Source organism: Sebastes fasciatus, chromosome 3, assembly GCF_043250625.1.
Source record: "Sebastes fasciatus isolate fSebFas1 chromosome 3, fSebFas1.pri, whole genome shotgun sequence".
Classification (NCBI taxonomy): Eukaryota; Metazoa; Chordata; class Actinopteri; order Perciformes; family Sebastidae; genus Sebastes; species Sebastes fasciatus.
The window spans coordinates 16739236-16757417 of NC_133797.1; the positions used below are offsets into that span (position 1 = coordinate 16739236).

The window sequence follows — 18182 nt, forward strand, 5'->3', positions numbered from 1 at the left end:
TAGACAATCACAGAATAAGGACAATGTGAAAAAGCATCAGTAAAGAGTTGAAAGACTAACTAGGCTAATTAGGATTCCCTCAGGAGGATACCCACTCTACGGGGGAAAGAGATGCTGAATCAGCATCAACTATCCTTAGTCGGAGTCAGGAAGGAGGTCACACCTTCATTCATTGTTATAGTCAAATGGACACACTATTTTCCACCAATGCAGAGTCCATGTATAAGTATGGGACTTCAATGAAATTGTAATTTCAAAAATATGCAATAATATGCAGAAGTTCCAAGAAGAATGCATATTGACATATTTATAGTAAGATATAATCAAGAGTATGTCTGCAATGATTTTATTTCACTGAAACTGCAGGAGTGTTTGAAACATTAGTTTGATACACGTAATTTTTCATGAAGTCTTGGTTACTTACGAAGTCAGATGACTGCTTCTTGAGTAGCCACATGGTGGACATCCCCTGAACTGTTGTGTTGACGTCAGTGAACGTCTGCAGCATCGTGGCCTCCCCTTTGTGATTGGTGAAGGAAGTCACAATTGAAAAAGATTAAAAATATTTAAAAGCATCATGTATAAACCATAAATAAATAAATAAATACATTTATGATTTGTTTATGAGGTGCTCTACAGTAAATGATATGTGTCATAATTCAATTTAAAATAAAAGACTTCCACACAAACTGTATTTTTATCATTGACCAAGCAATAGATTACAGTAATGCACCTGTCCAGAGTTGACAGCAGAGTGCTGGCCTGAGCAAGTGAAGATGGTGACAAACTTGACCTTTGAGGGATTCCTGAGAATTCATGAAAACAGCAAAAATGTATATATTTAGATTAATAATGAAGAAACCTTGGGTCCTAATAAATGTATTATGCAGAGTAATGATAATATAAAATAAGGTCTTTCTGAATAATAAAACATCCGCACACATGTGCCTGCCCGGAAAGAGAATCCAAGTTCAAAAATATCAAAAATCCACTTCTGCAGTTCAGAGTCCTGGCAAATCCCAGCATCACTCTTGTAGTAGTGGCCAAGCACACCCTTCACAAACCTTTAAAGGGACTGTTTGTAACTTTTTACACGTATAAATCTACCGGGTCGGGATCCCATGTGCGCTCGCATATGCGCGCTAGCGTGTGGCCGGAGTCTCTCCTCCTCTGCCTGCTTGCCTTCAATCACTGTCTTGTGAAGTGACGGGGCTCCGCCGAGAGAAACGTTATCGTCCGACCGGGTGCCGGTGTCTCCCTGCGGGCGCTGTCGGGAGACGATAACGTTTCTCTTCCTGCTTCAGGCTGAAGCAGGAAAAGCCAACACTAGGATCAGCATTGATTCATGGAGAGACCTTTGTCTGGTCAGCTAACATTACTGCCAAGCAGGTGAAATATAGAGTGATATTGTGGTTTTAGCTGACGTGTGTCACCTCACTGTTTTGAGCGATGCTCATTCATGTCTATTTAGAGTGAGCAAGAGCAAACCCGACGCTGACTTTCGTTGACTTAACGGCCACAGGTGTCGCTGTTAACAAGCATTTCTGAAAGTTACAAATAGTCCCTTTAAGAAAAGTAGAACCCTACTTAAATAAAGTATTTCAAACTAGAACATTATTGCAACTTCTAGTCAGGTTTTAGCACTACTGTATACTGCAGCCCTTTCAGTGGCATAATGTTTTGCTATCATTGCTCTGACATCCTTCAGGAGCACATCCTCATGTCACATAGCAAATGAATGGCAATACAGTTTGACTTCACCTCCTGGAGATGCTCCCTGCTGTGGCAACACAGCATAGCAGCATGAAATATATTGAAACGTGAGGGATGACATGCAAGAAGCCTTGTTAACTCCAACACAGAGTTGTTCTACTCTTTGCTGGGGTTTGGGGTTGGATTATTATTCTGCTTATTCAAATTTAAACCATTGTTTCTGCTACCTCTTTGAGTTCTTTCCGTTTTGTGAAGGCAGCTTGTTTATTGTGCTGCTTATCACTTTCCAAACATTATTTGGTGAAGGAAGAGAAGCCGGTCCCTGCAGGGATGCCTACATCTAAAAACAGCCCACGGAGCTTGGCTCAGTGACTTGTGTGTTTCCTTAATATGTAAAACACATCACTTCTTGGGCACCGGAGAACTGAGAAGACTTTCTAAAACTAGTTGTGCCTGACACAAGGGACAGAAATGAACTAAATCAGGACCATAGCATTATTATTCGGTGTAGAATTCTTTTTGGTTTTCTCTCTTTTTCTCTTTCTCATCCCAGACAAAATATTAAAAAGTAACATATTTGTGAGGGAAATTGTGCATGTCTATCAAAATACATACAAAGTGATATCCAGTAGTATCAGGCATTTAAAACAAAAAACAACCGTTTTTTGTTTTAAATGCATGGTAGGCCATTAAATGCATGGTAGGCCATTCTATAAAGGTCCCAAACTAAATATTACTGAAGGAGTTCACATGATGGTGCTATAAAGAAAAGTTTAATGTTGAATCAGTTCAATGAGGCCATAAATCCAATGCCCTTTGACCAATAAACAAACTCAATTACACCTGCTTTATCTAGCAGGACATTTTCAAAACTATCTTTCACTTAAATTCATATTGGATGTGTCCCATCACATGTTCAACTCAAACATCCTGTAAATTTGTAGGTCAGTCTCACCTGAATAGCAACCGGCATCAGCTTATCATCAGGGGTTTTATGGAGCAAGACGAGGGAAGTACAGCTTCGTCCCACTGATGATGTGATTTCACTCCATCCAAATGCTTGTAGTCACACTGGAACATGTTTCCTTTCTGTTTGAAATTTTAGAGCAATTATAATTTTCAAATGTCGGCGAGAAGTGAACAGACCAGTCACAAATTTAACATGTACTGTATTGACATGGATTTTTCTAAGGATAACTGCTGACAGGGTTTGACCTTTCACTGTTACAATAACCTTTTGCAATATATTGTGTTACTAAGTGGATTTCTTAACCAATTAAACTCTGATATCCCCCTTAAATTTAATCTTAAATCACTTTGAAGTTCGATGCTGTATCACATTTTACATTTGCTTGCTCCAACACCTTTATTGCAATTCTGTTGTCCACTGTCTGTCCACACAAAAAAACGATGATGTTATTATGTTACACAGTTTAAATTCAGCTTATTCATCCACTCAACTACTGTAGTATACAGTCTGTAAAAATATACCTGCATTTTTTCAGTTAAGCAGCTCCCACGCGGAGAAACACCACATCATCAGGAAGCTCTTGGGTAGGACTGTACAACGTTGGACCAAAATGGGGTTGATACTGGTGGCCAGAAAGGCATCGTCCCTCAATTGTCGCTGGACATAGTCTGGAAAGAAAGAAGGTGTTAATCTGAATTCAGTTTAACATAGTATCTACATATTCTTGAGTTACATTTAATTTATGTTTAGGTTAGTATAAAAAGCTTAATATTTCTCAGTGTTTCAGTGTTGTACCTGATATGTCTGTTGTTTTGTTTTAGAAGACTTGCAAATAGCATCAATATCAGTCCTCTTTGCTTGTAATCAGACAATCCCTTCAGTTTCAGCTCTGTCTGCCTATCAAAACATGAAGTATTAATATTTTTACATTATCAGTGGTTGCAGTGGAACTGTGTAGTCTTGGTGAAAGAGAAGCAGACCTCACTAGGCAGAGAAAGAGGGTTGTCTGCTTTCATGCAGTGAGGTAGTGAGGTAGACAGCACTTCTCTCACCTACATACAACTGCTCTCTCAGCTTCAGCTCCTCCCATCTACTGTACTTACCAAGATGATGATTGTCATCAAAGATTCTTAGGTTAGCTGAGAAAAAGATATGATTATGAAATTAGCCTTTTCTATGTTTGGGGGGCAGTAAAAGTGTAAACAGCACAATATACTGTAATAGGCATGTAGCCTACAGTTCTACAAAACCTGTTCCTTCTCTGAACAGGTGCACATCGCTGTCAGCAATCCAGCAGTAGATGGGAAAGTTGTAGATGTCCCCCTCCAAGGATTTCACTCTCACCTTGCAGGGAAACCAGGTGTCTTTTGGGAATCAGCACCAGCTTTCCAAGAGAATTTAAACTCCTGCAAACAGACACAGAGAAAGTGAGAGAGGTGCTGTGCTCTGTTTGTGTGCCGATGCACAGCCACAGGCGCAGTTATAATTGCAAATACATTTGTGTTAGAATTAAGTAAATTTCTTTGCACCTGAATTGGTACTTATGAAGATCAGGATTTCTGCGCATATTGCAATCACAAGTACAGGGAGCAATTTCAGTGCCTTTATTTGGCAAAGATGACCAGCACAAAAAATATGCACATAGCACATTGACCTTTTGCCTCATTTTGATGTTATTTCTTTCATCTGGTACACATTTTAAATTATTATACAATTATGAATGAGACTATGGTCCATATTGGGTTGTATTAATTGGTAATTATATTTTTGATATAATAATAATAATAATAATAATAATAATAATAATAATAATAATAATAATAATAATCTAATTTGTTTAAAAAAAGCTTTTAGGACACACGCTTCCCTCCATTCAAACGTTTATTCAGTCAAACAGCAACACTTTCAGGGTATAATCATCATCATCATCATCATATTCCCTGAGCTGACATAAATTGGCAATTTAATTGTAGTAGAGATTGAAATTAGATTCATTTTGAGATTAATATCAGAATTAAGAGGGAAAAAAATAATTGATTGATCAATGTAGTAAAACCAGAATTGTGTGGGTAAAAAAATCTGTGAGAATAAAATTCAAGGAATTCAAACTTCAATCTTAAATCTGATTTATTTTTCAAAATACTGTACTGAATATATAAAAAAAAATATATATATATATAATAATTTTTTTTCTCAGTCTCTTTTTAAAAACAAATCATAATTTGAAAAAAAAAAGATTGAGGTTGATCCACTAACATACAGTATGTAGGTGGTAATCTATTATAAACTGGAAAAACAAAGTTCGGAAACTTGTGTTTGGTGGATTATTTCTCTGTTGTTACAATGCTAATTGGCATTGTATTTTACATGGTTGGAAAGCCTGTTTATTTACCTTCGCAATGATGTCCAACTTGTAAGGATCATGCATTTGTGGGATGAGCAGCACAGCTGATTATGTGGGGAGCGCCCAAGAAAAATTTGCCAAAATGCTCCGTCAATGGTAAACAGTGTATTCTCCTGTTGGTGTTGACTCTTGTTTTGAATTGTTTGGTGGATTGGATGATTGAACTCTCTATCAGTAACAAGGAACAAACAAGACATATTGGCTATTTTACACTTTATTCATTTAATACACCGTCAGGAGCCTCAGTAGCGGTGGAAGATCCATACGCAGCCACAACAGCCTGGTACCTCCTCCTCATGCTGGTCACCAACCTGGTCACACGTTGCTGTGGGATGGCGTTCCATTCCTCAAACAGGATTGGTTTCAGGTCAGCCAGCGTGGTTGTGTTGGTCACTCTAACACGTACAGCACGCCCAAGCTGATCCTACAAGTGTTGAATTGGGTTGAGGTCTGGACTCTCGGCAGGCCGTTCCATTCTCTCTACTCCCACATTGTGGAGGTAGTCTGTGATAACCCTGGCTCTGTGGGGGTGAGCGTCGTTTCTTGGAGGATGAAGTTAGGTGCCAGATTGTGGAGATATGGGATCGCCACTGGCTGCAGAATCTCATCCTGATATCTCACTGCATTGAGATGGCCTTCAATGATGACAAGCCTTGTTTTGCCAGTGAGGAAGATGCTGCCCCACACCATGACACTGCCCCCACCAAAAGCTGTTAGTCCATCGGTTCAACAATCAGCATAGCGTTCTCCACGTCGTCTCCATACTTTGACCCTGCCATCCAACTTTCACAGACAGAACCTGGACTCATCACTGAACATGACATTCCCCCACATGTTCAGGTTCCATTGTCTGTGTTGTCGACACCAGCGCAAATGGGCCTGACGGTGAAGGGCAGGCTTCCTGGTAGCCTTATGAGAATACACTGTTTACCATTGGCAGAGCATTTTGGCAAATTTTTCTTGGGCGCTCCCCACATAATCAGCTGTGCTGCTCATCCCACAAATGCATCATCCTTACAAGTTGGACATCATTGCAAAGGTAAATAAACAGGCTTTCCAACGATGTAAAATACAATGACCATTAGCATTGTAACAACAGAGAAATAATCAACCAAACACAAGTTTCCGAACTTTGTTTTTCCAGTATATATTAAAGCGTATAATCTCCTTGAGGCTAATGACCTGATCTCAACCCAATGATACTGTTTTGATACTGATACAGATTTTTATCCATGCCTAATGTAAAATCTTAATTTCAAAGGCAATATCACCATTATAACAAAGATCCCATGCTGATGCAACTGAATGTCTTCTTCTACTCTTTACAACAACTGGGACTGTACATTTGATGAAAATACACTAAAATACACCATTTATGATACAATTTATAAAGATATACTCAGGCGCTTTTCATGTTTTGGCCATCTTTACTGTTTACATGTTGACTGTTTACTGGTGTTGAGGTATGTCAGGATGTTAATGTGTAAATAATTTATTTTAACTTTAAAGGTCACTCCGTAAATTAGAGGTCAAGCTGAAGAAATGACTCAAACATTAATGGACAATGGATGCGCCTAAAAGAGACCCTGTATAGTGTAAAGTACAGCTAACTTACAATGCTGTAATGTATCTCCAACAATAAAGAAACATGACATTGTATGATGTAAATACTGCGTCAAGTCAATAAAGTCTTTACAATGAAATGTGAACAATGAAAGCAAAAATCACCAAGTGCAGGTTGACCAGTATGAACCATTAAGCTCAGGCAGAGATGAAAACATATAAGCTCACCAAACAACTGTTGCAGAAAAACAATGGGACCTATTCATTATTGTGTAACAATATAAATGCATAACACGTTACTTCTCTTGATAACAACTAGGAAGTTAAATGTTATAGATCAATAATGTAATCATCACAGTCCTTGTAAATGTGGCACTTCGACAGAATTTTGTTATCACGCATCAGATCTTTATTAAGCTGCTAAACAAACACAATGACCAATCTGTCTGTCTGGAAGCTATGTAACTTATCTTATCAGAGTCTGTGTGTTCTGTTGTTTCTACCTTTGTTAAATATCCTGTTGTTATAAGATTACAGCCAATAATTAATCCTCCTCCACCACCACCACCAACAAAATTAAAAATCAAACACCATCAGAGAAAGTATCAATTAACACTTCCCACTACAACAAAACAAGATACATTTTCCATAATATGAAGATTTTGTAGAATATAGAGAAAAAACATTACGAAGTTTAAGAGTTTTTAATCATTATAACAATATGCTGGGTAATTATTTATTTGGCACTGTGTTCAATTAGGTCTTTTCCATGAATATTAAATGGCAAATTCGCCACATTGATTTTATATTTATATGCACCATGTTTGTTTTTATTTCTATAGCACAAAATGTTCACTGAAAAAAGCTTGATTGAAAGTTATTTTAATTTTGATTTATGATTTTAAAACAGTAAATAGGACATGCAGTTCTTCTCTTTCTCATTTTTGTCAATATGAAGCTGAATTTGGCCAACAGCTGAGGAGGTCACACCTCCTGATATTCAAATGGCCACACTATTTTCTACCTCCATTGGGTCCATGTACGTGTATGGGACATCCAGATTCTTGTTTCTGACTTTGATGGCCACACTTAACACTTCAAGCTCTCCTTGAAAATCCTTTATCAGCTTGCGAGGAATCTCCTCACTGAAATGGTCTTCTGGGTACTGGCCGAGAGCGACCTGATGACATCAATGATACATTTTAAAAAATGACATAGAAAACATAGACTATTGGCAATACAGTAATGTACAGTTGTAATGAGCGATTTTATTCTGTGGCTCAAAGAGGCACTAATGACATACAAACTGCTTTACACATTGAACATGAATTTGATTTATGTGATTTGTCATGAAGTCTTGGGCACTTACGAAGTCAGATGACTGCTTGCTGAGTAGCCACAAGGTGGACATTCCCTGGACTGTTGTGTTGACGTCAGGAAACGTCTTCAGCATTGTGGCCTCACTTGTTGTTCCCTTTGTTGTTGGTGGAGGAAGTTGCAGGGAGATGGGAGTGTTGGGCATCCAGCCACCATAGTCATACTGTGACGAATGAAAGATTGACAGATGACTGACTAATACTCTTTGAAGCCACGCCATGTCAGTCGGTCCACTACTTTGATCCACACTGAAATATTTCTACAACTATTGGATGTATTACCATGAAATTTGGATGGGAACAACAAAATGTACAGACATTCATGGTCCCCAGAGGATGAATTTGGAGATCCCCTGATTTTTCCTCTAGCGCCGCCACGAGGTTAACATTTTTTGTTTTCAGAGAAATGTCTCGACAACTTTCTGCTTGATTGCCATTAAATTTGGTTCAGATATTCATGTTGACCTCAGGGTGACAACTTTGGTGATCCTCTGACTTTTCATCCAGCGCTATCATTGGATCAAATTTGTATTTGTCTAATACTTTGTTTTACGATCAAAGATTTTCAAAACTAATGACATTCCCATCAGCCTCAGCTGTACTTTGTGTTTTGTGAAAAATTAGCAAATGTTTGCTAAGGTTTGGATGTTAACATGGTGAAGTTAGATTGTGATCTTAGTAAACATTATACCTGCTAAAAGGCAATATGTCATTATGGGTATGTTAACATTTGTTGCATTTAGCTTATAGCATGCAGCATCACAGACCTGCTAGTATGGCGGTAGACTCTTAACAATCCTCAGTCATATGTCATTTATTTGACCAGAATTCATCCATCTCTCTCCATTTCAAAACATGCAAAACCCCATGAATCTGTTCCACAAAAAATACCAACATTTTAATTGATCATGCCAGTAAATTAAAAGGCTTCACCTGTCCAGTGTTCACAGCCGAGTGCTGTGCTGAGCCAGTGAAGATCACCATGGTGACAAACTTGACCAACGCAGCCACGGTGGTAAAGCTCTGAGGAATTCCTGAGAATTAGAGGGAACAAACTACATTACTTAAAGACATATAGATGACTTAATTAAAGTTTGATTTATGTTTGCATTATAATGGTATATTAATGTGCACATTTATCATCATTAGATTGAGCTTTTCTTTTAAGCTCACCTGTGCCTGCTTGGGAAAGGAATCCATGCTCAAAGATGTCCAAAATCCACTTTTGCAGTTCGGAGTCTTTGTGGACCTCAGCGTCATTCTTGTAGTAGACGCTGAGCACTCCCTGCACAAACCTTTGAGAAATGTGGAAAAGCTCTATAAAATGCACATTCCTCGTTGAATTGTAAAAAAAATTATACACACTGCTGTAATAAGACAATTAAAAGGCCATCTCTTTAGGATGATGCAATTTGGTGCAATAGCTTATTCAACAAAGTGGATCATACAAGTATAAAGGAATACTTTGACATTTTTGGAAACTTACAAACCTGGTTCGCTTTCTTGTTGAGAGTTAGATGAGAAAATCAATACGACTCTAGTATTTGTGCGTAAGTATGGAGCTTAGAATAAAGACTGGAGACTGTTAGCCTGGCTTGCTTACATCTGCTTAGCAGCACCTCTAAAAATGTTTTATTAACACACACAAGCAGTAGAAATGTAAAAACAACAAGTGGTTTTATGGGGCGTTAAATGCTGCAACTATATCTTGGTAAACAGTGGCCAGGTGCAGTGACTTCCTGGAGTCTCATGGTTCCCTGGAAACTTCACAGTGATGACAAAACTCCAGGATTAACCATACAATATAAAATGTGTTAATTAATGAGCTTCACAAGTGTTGGTAGGTGTATTTTGTACTATTAGAGAGATCTTTTTATGCTCAGCTACAATCGCCTCTTGGTTGTAGCTCTGTACTTAACACACAAACATGAGTCTTCTCATTTAACTCTTGGCAAGAAAGTAAAGACTTGCATTTCTGTAGTGGACCTGTGAGATATGACGAAACGTATACCTCTGGGGTCTGCGGGGACCCCAGTTGGTATGGATGAGGATTAAGGGTAGGTATGGCGCTCCTCTCATCTTACTGAGGTTCTCTATTAAAGTAGTTCAGGCAGAAACTTTCATAGCCAACTGCCAGTCTACTCAATCAAGAGGCAGTAGCTACGGTTTAGATCACCCATTGTACTGTCATCTTTTTAAAGCATTGTTAATCTAACACCTGGGCCACTTGATATTTAAAGGGCAAATCAACAATGGGCAGGATTTGGGCTCTGATTTTCCAATATCAGGACACCTGTACTACCTGGAGATGATATCCCAAAGCTTGATTCCATCATCCCTGTAGTAGAAGTTCGGCACATCCTCCAGCCCACGCTCAGCAATGTCCTCTCCTATGCAGAGGGAGCTGTAGGTCAGTGAGGACAGGGATTTCTTCAGAAATGGCATCATATCCTCTCCACCGGCTGCTGCAAACTAAGGAATAGGGTTAAATACTGTATGTAAGGAATATAGTTAGAGACAAATACTGTACATGATATACTGAAATATAATATGCTAAAAGGTCTTTTCATACCTTTGTGAAAACTCCACTGTCAGATATTAGAACAAGTCGAGCCAAGAAGTTGATCTGCAGCGTGTAGCGAATGTGAGGTATGAGGAGCTGAGAGAAAGAGGGAATTCTGTTAGCGTTGTTAACAAAATTAGACATCTTGATGCCTCTATACCATGTATCAGTGTGGTATACTTTCAATATATACACACTAAAACATTATGATTCATCAACTTTAGAAGATACAAAAATCAGTAAGTTGAAAAACCTACAACTAGAGTAAGTTCAGTATTCTCTCTTTCAGTTACCTTGTACAGGGGATGCACCATGGGCACGTTGCGCAGCAGTGACACAGCAAAAACTTCAGCCAGCAGATGAGTGCGCAGCAGGTGAACGTTGAGTTGATGCTCATTGAAATCTGCACTTCTCACGAAAATCTTGGCCATCAACCAGTCGTACTCAGAATCAGTCGGAAAGAAGATGGGGTTGTCAGCTGCTGGAGTCTGCTTCAGCTGCAGGAAAAGGAAGGAGGATGTGGTTCATTCAATCCATTCAATTCTTTACCAGTACTTGTAACTATGTTAACCAATCAACTATAGGTTTCACCTGCTTTTCAGTTAGATACTTTGTTGATCCCTGAAGGGGAAATTCATATTTTCATTGAATCCCAGGTCAGAATACAGGGTCAACTTGAGAACAGCTGTCCTACTTTCCTCAGTCTTACAGATATCAAATTAAATGTATATGTAAACGGGTAAATGTAAATCCGATTTTATTGTCACAAATTGTATTGTACACAGCGCAGCACACAGTGACATTTAGTCTCTGCATTTAACCCATTCTAGTATTAGGAGCAGTGGGCAGCAGCTTGGGGGTCCGGTTCCCAAGTCCCCATGGACTGAGCTTCTGCCATCTTTGAAAAAGGCAAAAGGGAGGCAGGCTGGCAATTGCAATGAAAAGACTTGAAATATATTTTTTTATCTGATCCACAATATTCATTTATTTTTGCACTCTATTAGTGTAAATTTACTAAAGGTATTTCTTTCTACTCTGTGCATATGACATCTATAGTAAGAACAGTCTGTCTTTCCTTGAAGAGAGATCACTACTATAACCTATATTTGAGTGCTAATCTTACCTGAATAGCAATTGGCATCAGTTTATCATCAGGTGTTTTGTGGAGCAGGACCAGGGGAGCCATCAGGTACTGCTTCTTCTCATTGATGGTGTTTGGTTTTATTCCATCCAAACTCTTGTAGTCACACAGGAATATGTTTCCATTCTGTTTTAAATTTGAGGATGAGACATGATTTGACGCACATGCATACAGTGTGGATTTTACATTTACTATAGTTCAACGAGTAATTACAAATATAACATGTGATGGGGCAAAATATGATTCTTTTACTGAGATCAATTAAGGTCAATACAATCACCTGCATTTCATCTGCCAAGCTGCTCTGACCACGGATGAAGACCATGTCGTTAGTAACAGGAAAGTTACTGGGCAGAGCTGAACAACGATGGATCAAAATGGGGTTGACACCATTCAGAAACTGGTAGCCGAAAAAAGCGTCCTCCTTCCAATGATCCTGGACATAGTCTGATGTGAATAGAGTTGAACTTTGTTGAATTTTAAACTTTGAGCTGGAAAATCTTAATCTGTTATCAGCTTAACTTTATACTGCAGGTGACACTGGAAAATGGGAAACAATGTGTCTGGAAGGAATATTTGAATATCTGAATGAATACAGTTGAATGTACTATTATGCAGTTGTTGTAGCACTCAAGATCAGTCTTGGTCTCGAGACCGGTCTCAAGACCACTTTTTGAAAGTCTCGTCTCGGAATCAATCGCATTTTTATTCTTTCTTGTCTCGGTCTCAGACAAAGAGGAATCAGGATTTTATTTCAAGACTGGTCAAGACCACAACTGAGTAGATATCACTTAATTGCCTTTGTCTGATGTATTTTTTGATATCATTACTGATTGCTCATAGAAAACAAAAGAGAAGTGCAACTCTGCAGGTACAAAGGATCGCACCAGTTTCCCCACTAATCTACACAATTGGATTTGAACCCAGTAAGGACTGCATCTTTTGACACTGGAACCACAACTTTCCTAGCCTGGCCTCCAGCTTCAACAAATGGAATCATTAGTTAACTAAGAAAAGCCCTTTTTCTTCCATGGACCGGTAAAGTCCTGGGCATACCTTAGCACAGCATTGGCACAGCAACAACATATGAATAAGCAAGACTGTTCAACTTTGACTTCTGTGAATGTAATGTAGGCTACATGTATTGATTTGATTTAATGCTATTCACTGAGTTTTGTTGTTGTGATATTATTTGTAGTCAGGATATGTGGGTAGCTGGTTTTGCTATTTATACTTTACACAGACAAAGGGTCTTGCATGCAAACTAACCCATCTTTTCTAACCCACCGCATTATCCGAAACACATTACGATCACTTTAAATAGTTTATAGTTTAAATAAACTGTGAATTGGTTTTAAACATAAACATATACATTCATAGTCCATCTTTGATTCAGCCATTTTGGTAGTTTCACGTGGTCAGCCCTATTGTTTTGTAGTCTGTGCAACCTCAATCACCATTTTGAGACAAGAAGCCATCTTGTCTTTGGGTACATCCCAATTCTCTTATTTGTCGTTTCCTCGCTCCTCGTTCCTCACTTGAACCGGAAGTTGTTCTGGTGCGCCATCTTGAAGACCGTCCAAAAGCTCTTATTTCTGCACGGAGGAGCGAGGATCGAGGAGCGATGAGCGAGGATACACGAGAGCAGCCTTCACAGATGTCTTTTACCGACCGACACGCCTCCTTATTGGATATCAATTACTGATTGGACGCTGCGGCCGATCGGACTGATCTGATAACTTTACCTCTCAACATCAGAGGAGTTTTATACCGGAACGAAGACAGATCACAGATTAAACGTTTTATATTTTAGTTGTCTTCTGATTCACCATCTAGTTCAAATCTGTGTTAATTGTAGGTGTGAACAGCAGCAAAAGGACCTGCAGTAGCTCTCCTTCACACTTAGTGAGTGAAGCAGCCTGTCACTGAAAGGGCTGTATAATAACACAAGCACGCACGCACGCACGCACGCACGCACGCACACACGCACACTGTGTTTAGTTTGTTTAGTTTAGTTAGTTATTTAGATAGATTAATATTGTTACCAACATAATTTGGTGCCACGTTGTTATTAATATATATGTATTATTTATTTATATTCATTTAATTGATATTAATAATTATCTTTAATATTTTCTAATAAATAGACTAGCTCCTATATCTGCGTCCCCAACACTGCTATTATGCATACAAAATGAAGTATGTCATTAAACTACCATGATTGTACCTGATATGTCAGTTCGTTTACAACAGAACACCCGACTGATAGAGTCAATATCAGGCCAGTTCTTCTTGCAATTAGCCAGTCCCTTCAGTTGCAGCTCAGTCAGCCTAGAAAATGGAAGCGTAGAGAACTTTATTATGAAGCCTTAAATCACTTTGACAGGCAGGTACATAGTTACATATAGATAGATATCCGACATAATTTGAGGACACTTCACCCAGTGGATGCAGTGTAGAGAAACTCTGTGGTCTTGGTGAAGGAGAAGCGGACCTCACAAGGCAGAGAAAGTGGGCCTTCTGTCTTTATGCAGTGGGGTATTCCCTGTGCATACACATCCCAGCTGAGGAAAATCAAGAAGGGGAGAGTAGTGAGGAACTTTCAAAAGTCTAGATACCAGTGTATCTGCAGTTTTTATTTAGAGTATGTTAGCACAATATACTTGATTTGACTTCAATATTGCAATCTTGTAACATAGGCCTACTGTATATTATAGCATACTGTATAGTATGATAATACATTTTAATAAATCCTGGCAGGTGTATATATCATGAATATATTCAACCAAAGACGTTTGGATGCATGTTAGTATTGGGGTGCATAAAGTTCAAATGTGTATAAGCTCTGAGCTCTCACCGATAGTCTTTCTCTCGCTGATTCAACTCCTGCTCCCGACTGTACCTACCAAGATGATGATTGTCTTCAAAGACTGTCAGAGCTTGAAGAAAAAAAACAAAACAAGGTTTAAAATTGTTGCTATATATACAGTGTGTTCAGATGGATTCACTCCAGCCTCCTTAAAGTCCAGCTTGCAGAACTTTTCTCTCTTTTATGTCCTCTGAGGTCAGTGAACAGCATACAGGATGTCAGACAAGCTCATTACCACAAACCTGTTCCCTCTCTGAAGCGATGCACCTCGCGGTCAGTGATCCAGCGGTAGACGGGAAAGTTGTAGATGTCTCCCTCAGGGGATTTCACTACCACCTTGGTTGGGAACCAATTGTCTTTTGGGAACAGTGGGAGGTGCTGTTTGTTTAGCTCTATCAGGACCAGCTTTCCAATGGAGACAGGGCAGTACACGGTAAATGTAGACACCTGGAGTAACAACAGAAATGGTTTGAAAATATTTATATAACATGAAGATAAAGTGTATTTTATAACCGAGAACGGATCTGTAACATCCCAATAATTAGCCTACAATACTGAATGTAAAAGTGTTGACAAAATAAAACTTGTGCAACATAATCGCACTGCATAAAAAATAATAAAAAAAATGTTTAAGCTCATTAAGGGGATTTTTTTGTGTCTTTGGTCACCTTTGTGGCCGTAGGGTTAAGAGTTGCAGAGCAGCACATATCCTGTTGCTGCCCATATGAGTCTTAGTTGATGAGGGTTTACATCAGCTTCTCTAAATTGATATTTAATATGATAATCTCAAGTTGAGAAAGATTGTTATACATTTACAGAAGGATATTTCAGACTTACTGCTCCTCTGCTGAAGGATAAAGCCCCTTTGAGGCTTATGAGCCATTTGCGGTTGCTCTCCCCATCTGTACCCACAAGTTTAATGAAGACATTGTGAAAAGTGGAGGCAGCGGCAAGATTGGCAGTGGATACGGTCACTTCATAATCCACCATTTTCACACTGGAAAGCAGAAGAATCCCAGAGAGGAGAGAATAATAAAAACCATTCTCAGCACTGATCAGGTTAACTGTCATTAGATGAGTGCAAAAAAAACGTGGGAAAAAAAATGGAAATGGCATTGACAAAACTGAAATCATTTTATAAAGCGTCTCTCTTACCTGTTAATGAGACCAAGACGTTCCTTTGATGAACTGCTCTTTTGAGAAAAGTACCACTACTGATTCCTTATTTTATACATACAGTTTAATGGGAGTGTCCAGTCTTTGCCAATAGTCAGCTCTGGTGATGGAATGCTGGACATGTACGAACAATTACTGCACTTCACACGAGTCACAGGGAGCTGATGCAAATAGTAATATCGTTTGTTGATTTAATAAAGATGAATCAGATTTTCCACCGTTAAACGTGAGACCATCATAGTCAACTAAAAATATTAATTCAGATTAAATGCTAAAACAACAAAAACATTCACCAACACAGTTTTTCCAGATGTATTAGATAGTTTTATAATAAACAACTGTAACATTCAACCATTCTTGTGTTGAGACAGAAAAGAATAAAACAATAGTCCATTGAGGGGCAAACAAGTGCAAATTGTCATATTTAAGATTTATAGTTTTACAACAATACAGCAGTGTGCACATACATATATTATGATGCCATAGGCTACAGTACATGTATATTCAAGCTAGCAGCCGTTTAATATCTGCTGCTGTAGAGGTCCATGCTTGAACAGTCCTATCTCATGTATTCTTTCTACGGACTGTTCCATGTATAGATAACTTGTTTTTGCAGCTGTAAGACCTTCAAATAAAATATGAGATTTGGAGGTTGACATTTTCAGTGATGACGTTTCGTTCAAAATGAATAGCCTGGGACAATAGGGCATTTGCACGCAAGGCAGTTTTGTACATGTATGTACCATGATACCTCTTTGTAGAGTTGGGGTAGTTCTGTGGGGTGGAGGCGGGATATGTTGGTCTGTCATATATGTCCCATGAAGTTTCTTTCTTTCTGTATGCATGTTTTATATAATCAATAAATATTGTATCACAAAAAAACAAAAAAAAGAAAGATACATGTGTTTATGACGAACTTCTCAATGCAGCAGCTGAACATTTTGTATTTAGGGCACTGACCTGGCGGTCAGCGAAGGCCCTATTGAAGCTGAAGGAATTATTGTCTCAAATGAATCACATTTTTGAGGGGCTTGTGGTGTTTCGAAAAGTTGTGAAACTTTGCATCACATCAGGAGTGGCAAAAAAATTTACGTGTGATATGGATTTGGCAAAATGGCTTGTCCCAACACTTTAGCCCCGTTCTCCTTCATCACTCATGAAGCATTTGGCACAGACTCTTGTAGGAAGAATGCACTGCACTCAGCAGAGTTCCTGTTTCTTTGTGCCTGGCCACGTTGACCGGCATCCTGCCAGTACCCCTGACACGCGAGAAGGTGCTAGGGCCTGATCATTGCTGCTTGCAGTTTTAATTCACATTTGTGATTTATTTTGATAAGATATATATTCATTGACAAATTAAGAAGACTTAAAGGGACTGTTTATAAGAATAAAAAATGCTTGTTAACAGCGACACCTGTGGCCGTTAACGGAAGTCAGCGTCGGGCTCGCGCTTGTGCTCACTCTAAATAGACATGAACGAACATTGCTCAAAACAGTGAGGCGACACACGTCAGCTAAAACCACAATATCACTCTATATTTCACCTGCTTGGCAGTAATGTTAGCTGACCAGACGAAGGTCTCTGCATGAATCACTGCCGATCCTAGTGTTGGCTTTTCCTGCCTCAGCCTCCTGACCGCGGTCAGAAGGACCAGGGGAGACACCGGAGTTTTGGTCGGAGACAATATCGTTTCTCGCTGCGGGGCCCCGTCACTTCACAAGACACGGGAAACCTCTGTTGGTCTGGAGGAGCTGCAGCATTTATTTCTGCACAAACATCCACTGTACATTCACTAGATATTCTCAGAGCTACTAACTCTTCTGCAGTGTGTAGTGTGCGCGCATAAACGTGAGAGTGGAGCGAAATAGCGAGAACGAGCGCGGCGTGTGAGTGAAGGCAGGCAGGCAGGGGAGCAGAGGAGCAGGGTACAGCAGAGACTCCGGCCCTGGAGACCAAAGCTACGGTCTCCCCCGCATCCTCCGACCGCAGCCAACACTATTTTGCAAGACAGGCTTCACTAGATATAACTTTTTTAGTTTTGGTGCTTCCTTGTACTGTGTGGGAGTCTGAGTCTGAACAGCGTAGCCACACGCGAGCGCGCATGGGACACCGACCTGGATTGATTCATACGTGTAAGAAGTTACAAACAGTCCCTTTAACATATGGATTATGATTTAAAACAGTACATTTTCACCAGAGTTACAGGACCAGTGTGTATCAATTAGGGGGATCTATTAGCAGAAATGGAATATAATATTAATAAGTATGTTTTCTTTAGATAGATACTTTATTGTCATTGTCATTGAAAACAACGAAAAACAGTTTAGCAGCTCTTTGCAGTGAAAAACAAACATTAAAACATTCAGTCACAAGTAGAACAATAAATAAGTGGATCATCATCATAAA

General features: G+C 39.1%; 2 protein-coding genes across 2 annotated transcripts in view; one reads left to right on the forward strand and one right to left on the reverse strand.

Moving 5' to 3' along the window:
• Nucleotides 1-216: 216 nt before the first annotated feature.
• Nucleotides 217-18182, forward strand: part of aimp1a (aminoacyl tRNA synthetase complex interacting multifunctional protein 1a) — a 111610-nt gene continuing 93644 nt past the window's right edge. Inside the window, exon 1 of the mRNA XM_074629294.1 lies at nucleotides 217-220. Coding sequence (XP_074485395.1) covers nucleotides 219-220 — 2 coding nt within the window. The 5' untranslated portion in view covers nucleotides 217-218. The remainder of the gene's footprint in view (nucleotides 221-18182) is intronic.
• Nucleotides 7340-15932, reverse strand: LOC141764250 (arachidonate 12-lipoxygenase, 12R-type-like). The gene is made up of 15 exons (XM_074629291.1): nucleotides 15755-15932; nucleotides 15437-15596; nucleotides 14842-15046; nucleotides 14588-14669; nucleotides 14172-14294; nucleotides 13958-14061; nucleotides 12011-12177; nucleotides 11713-11856; nucleotides 10883-11086; nucleotides 10599-10685; nucleotides 10329-10498; nucleotides 9200-9321; nucleotides 8960-9060; nucleotides 8020-8190; nucleotides 7340-7830 (listed from the first exon to the last, which is right to left on the reverse strand). The coding sequence occupies exons 2-15, from the start codon at nucleotides 15587-15589 to the stop codon at nucleotides 7651-7653; spliced, it is 2013 nt and encodes a 670-aa protein (XP_074485392.1). The 5' UTR covers nucleotides 15590-15596; nucleotides 15755-15932; the 3' UTR covers nucleotides 7340-7650.

Coding starts and splice junctions, on each gene's coding strand:
- LOC141764250 (XM_074629291.1), bottom strand. CDS start 15,589: ATGGTGGATTATGAAGTGACCGTATCCACTGCCAATCTTGCCGCTGCC. Junction 15,047..15,436: donor TATCCTTCAGCAGAGGAGCA/GTAAGTCTGAAA, acceptor TTGTTACTCCAG/GTGTCTACATTTACCGTGTA. Junction 12,178..13,957: donor TAAACGAACTGACATATCAG/GTACAATCATGG, acceptor TATTCACATCAG/ACTATGTCCAGGATCATTGG.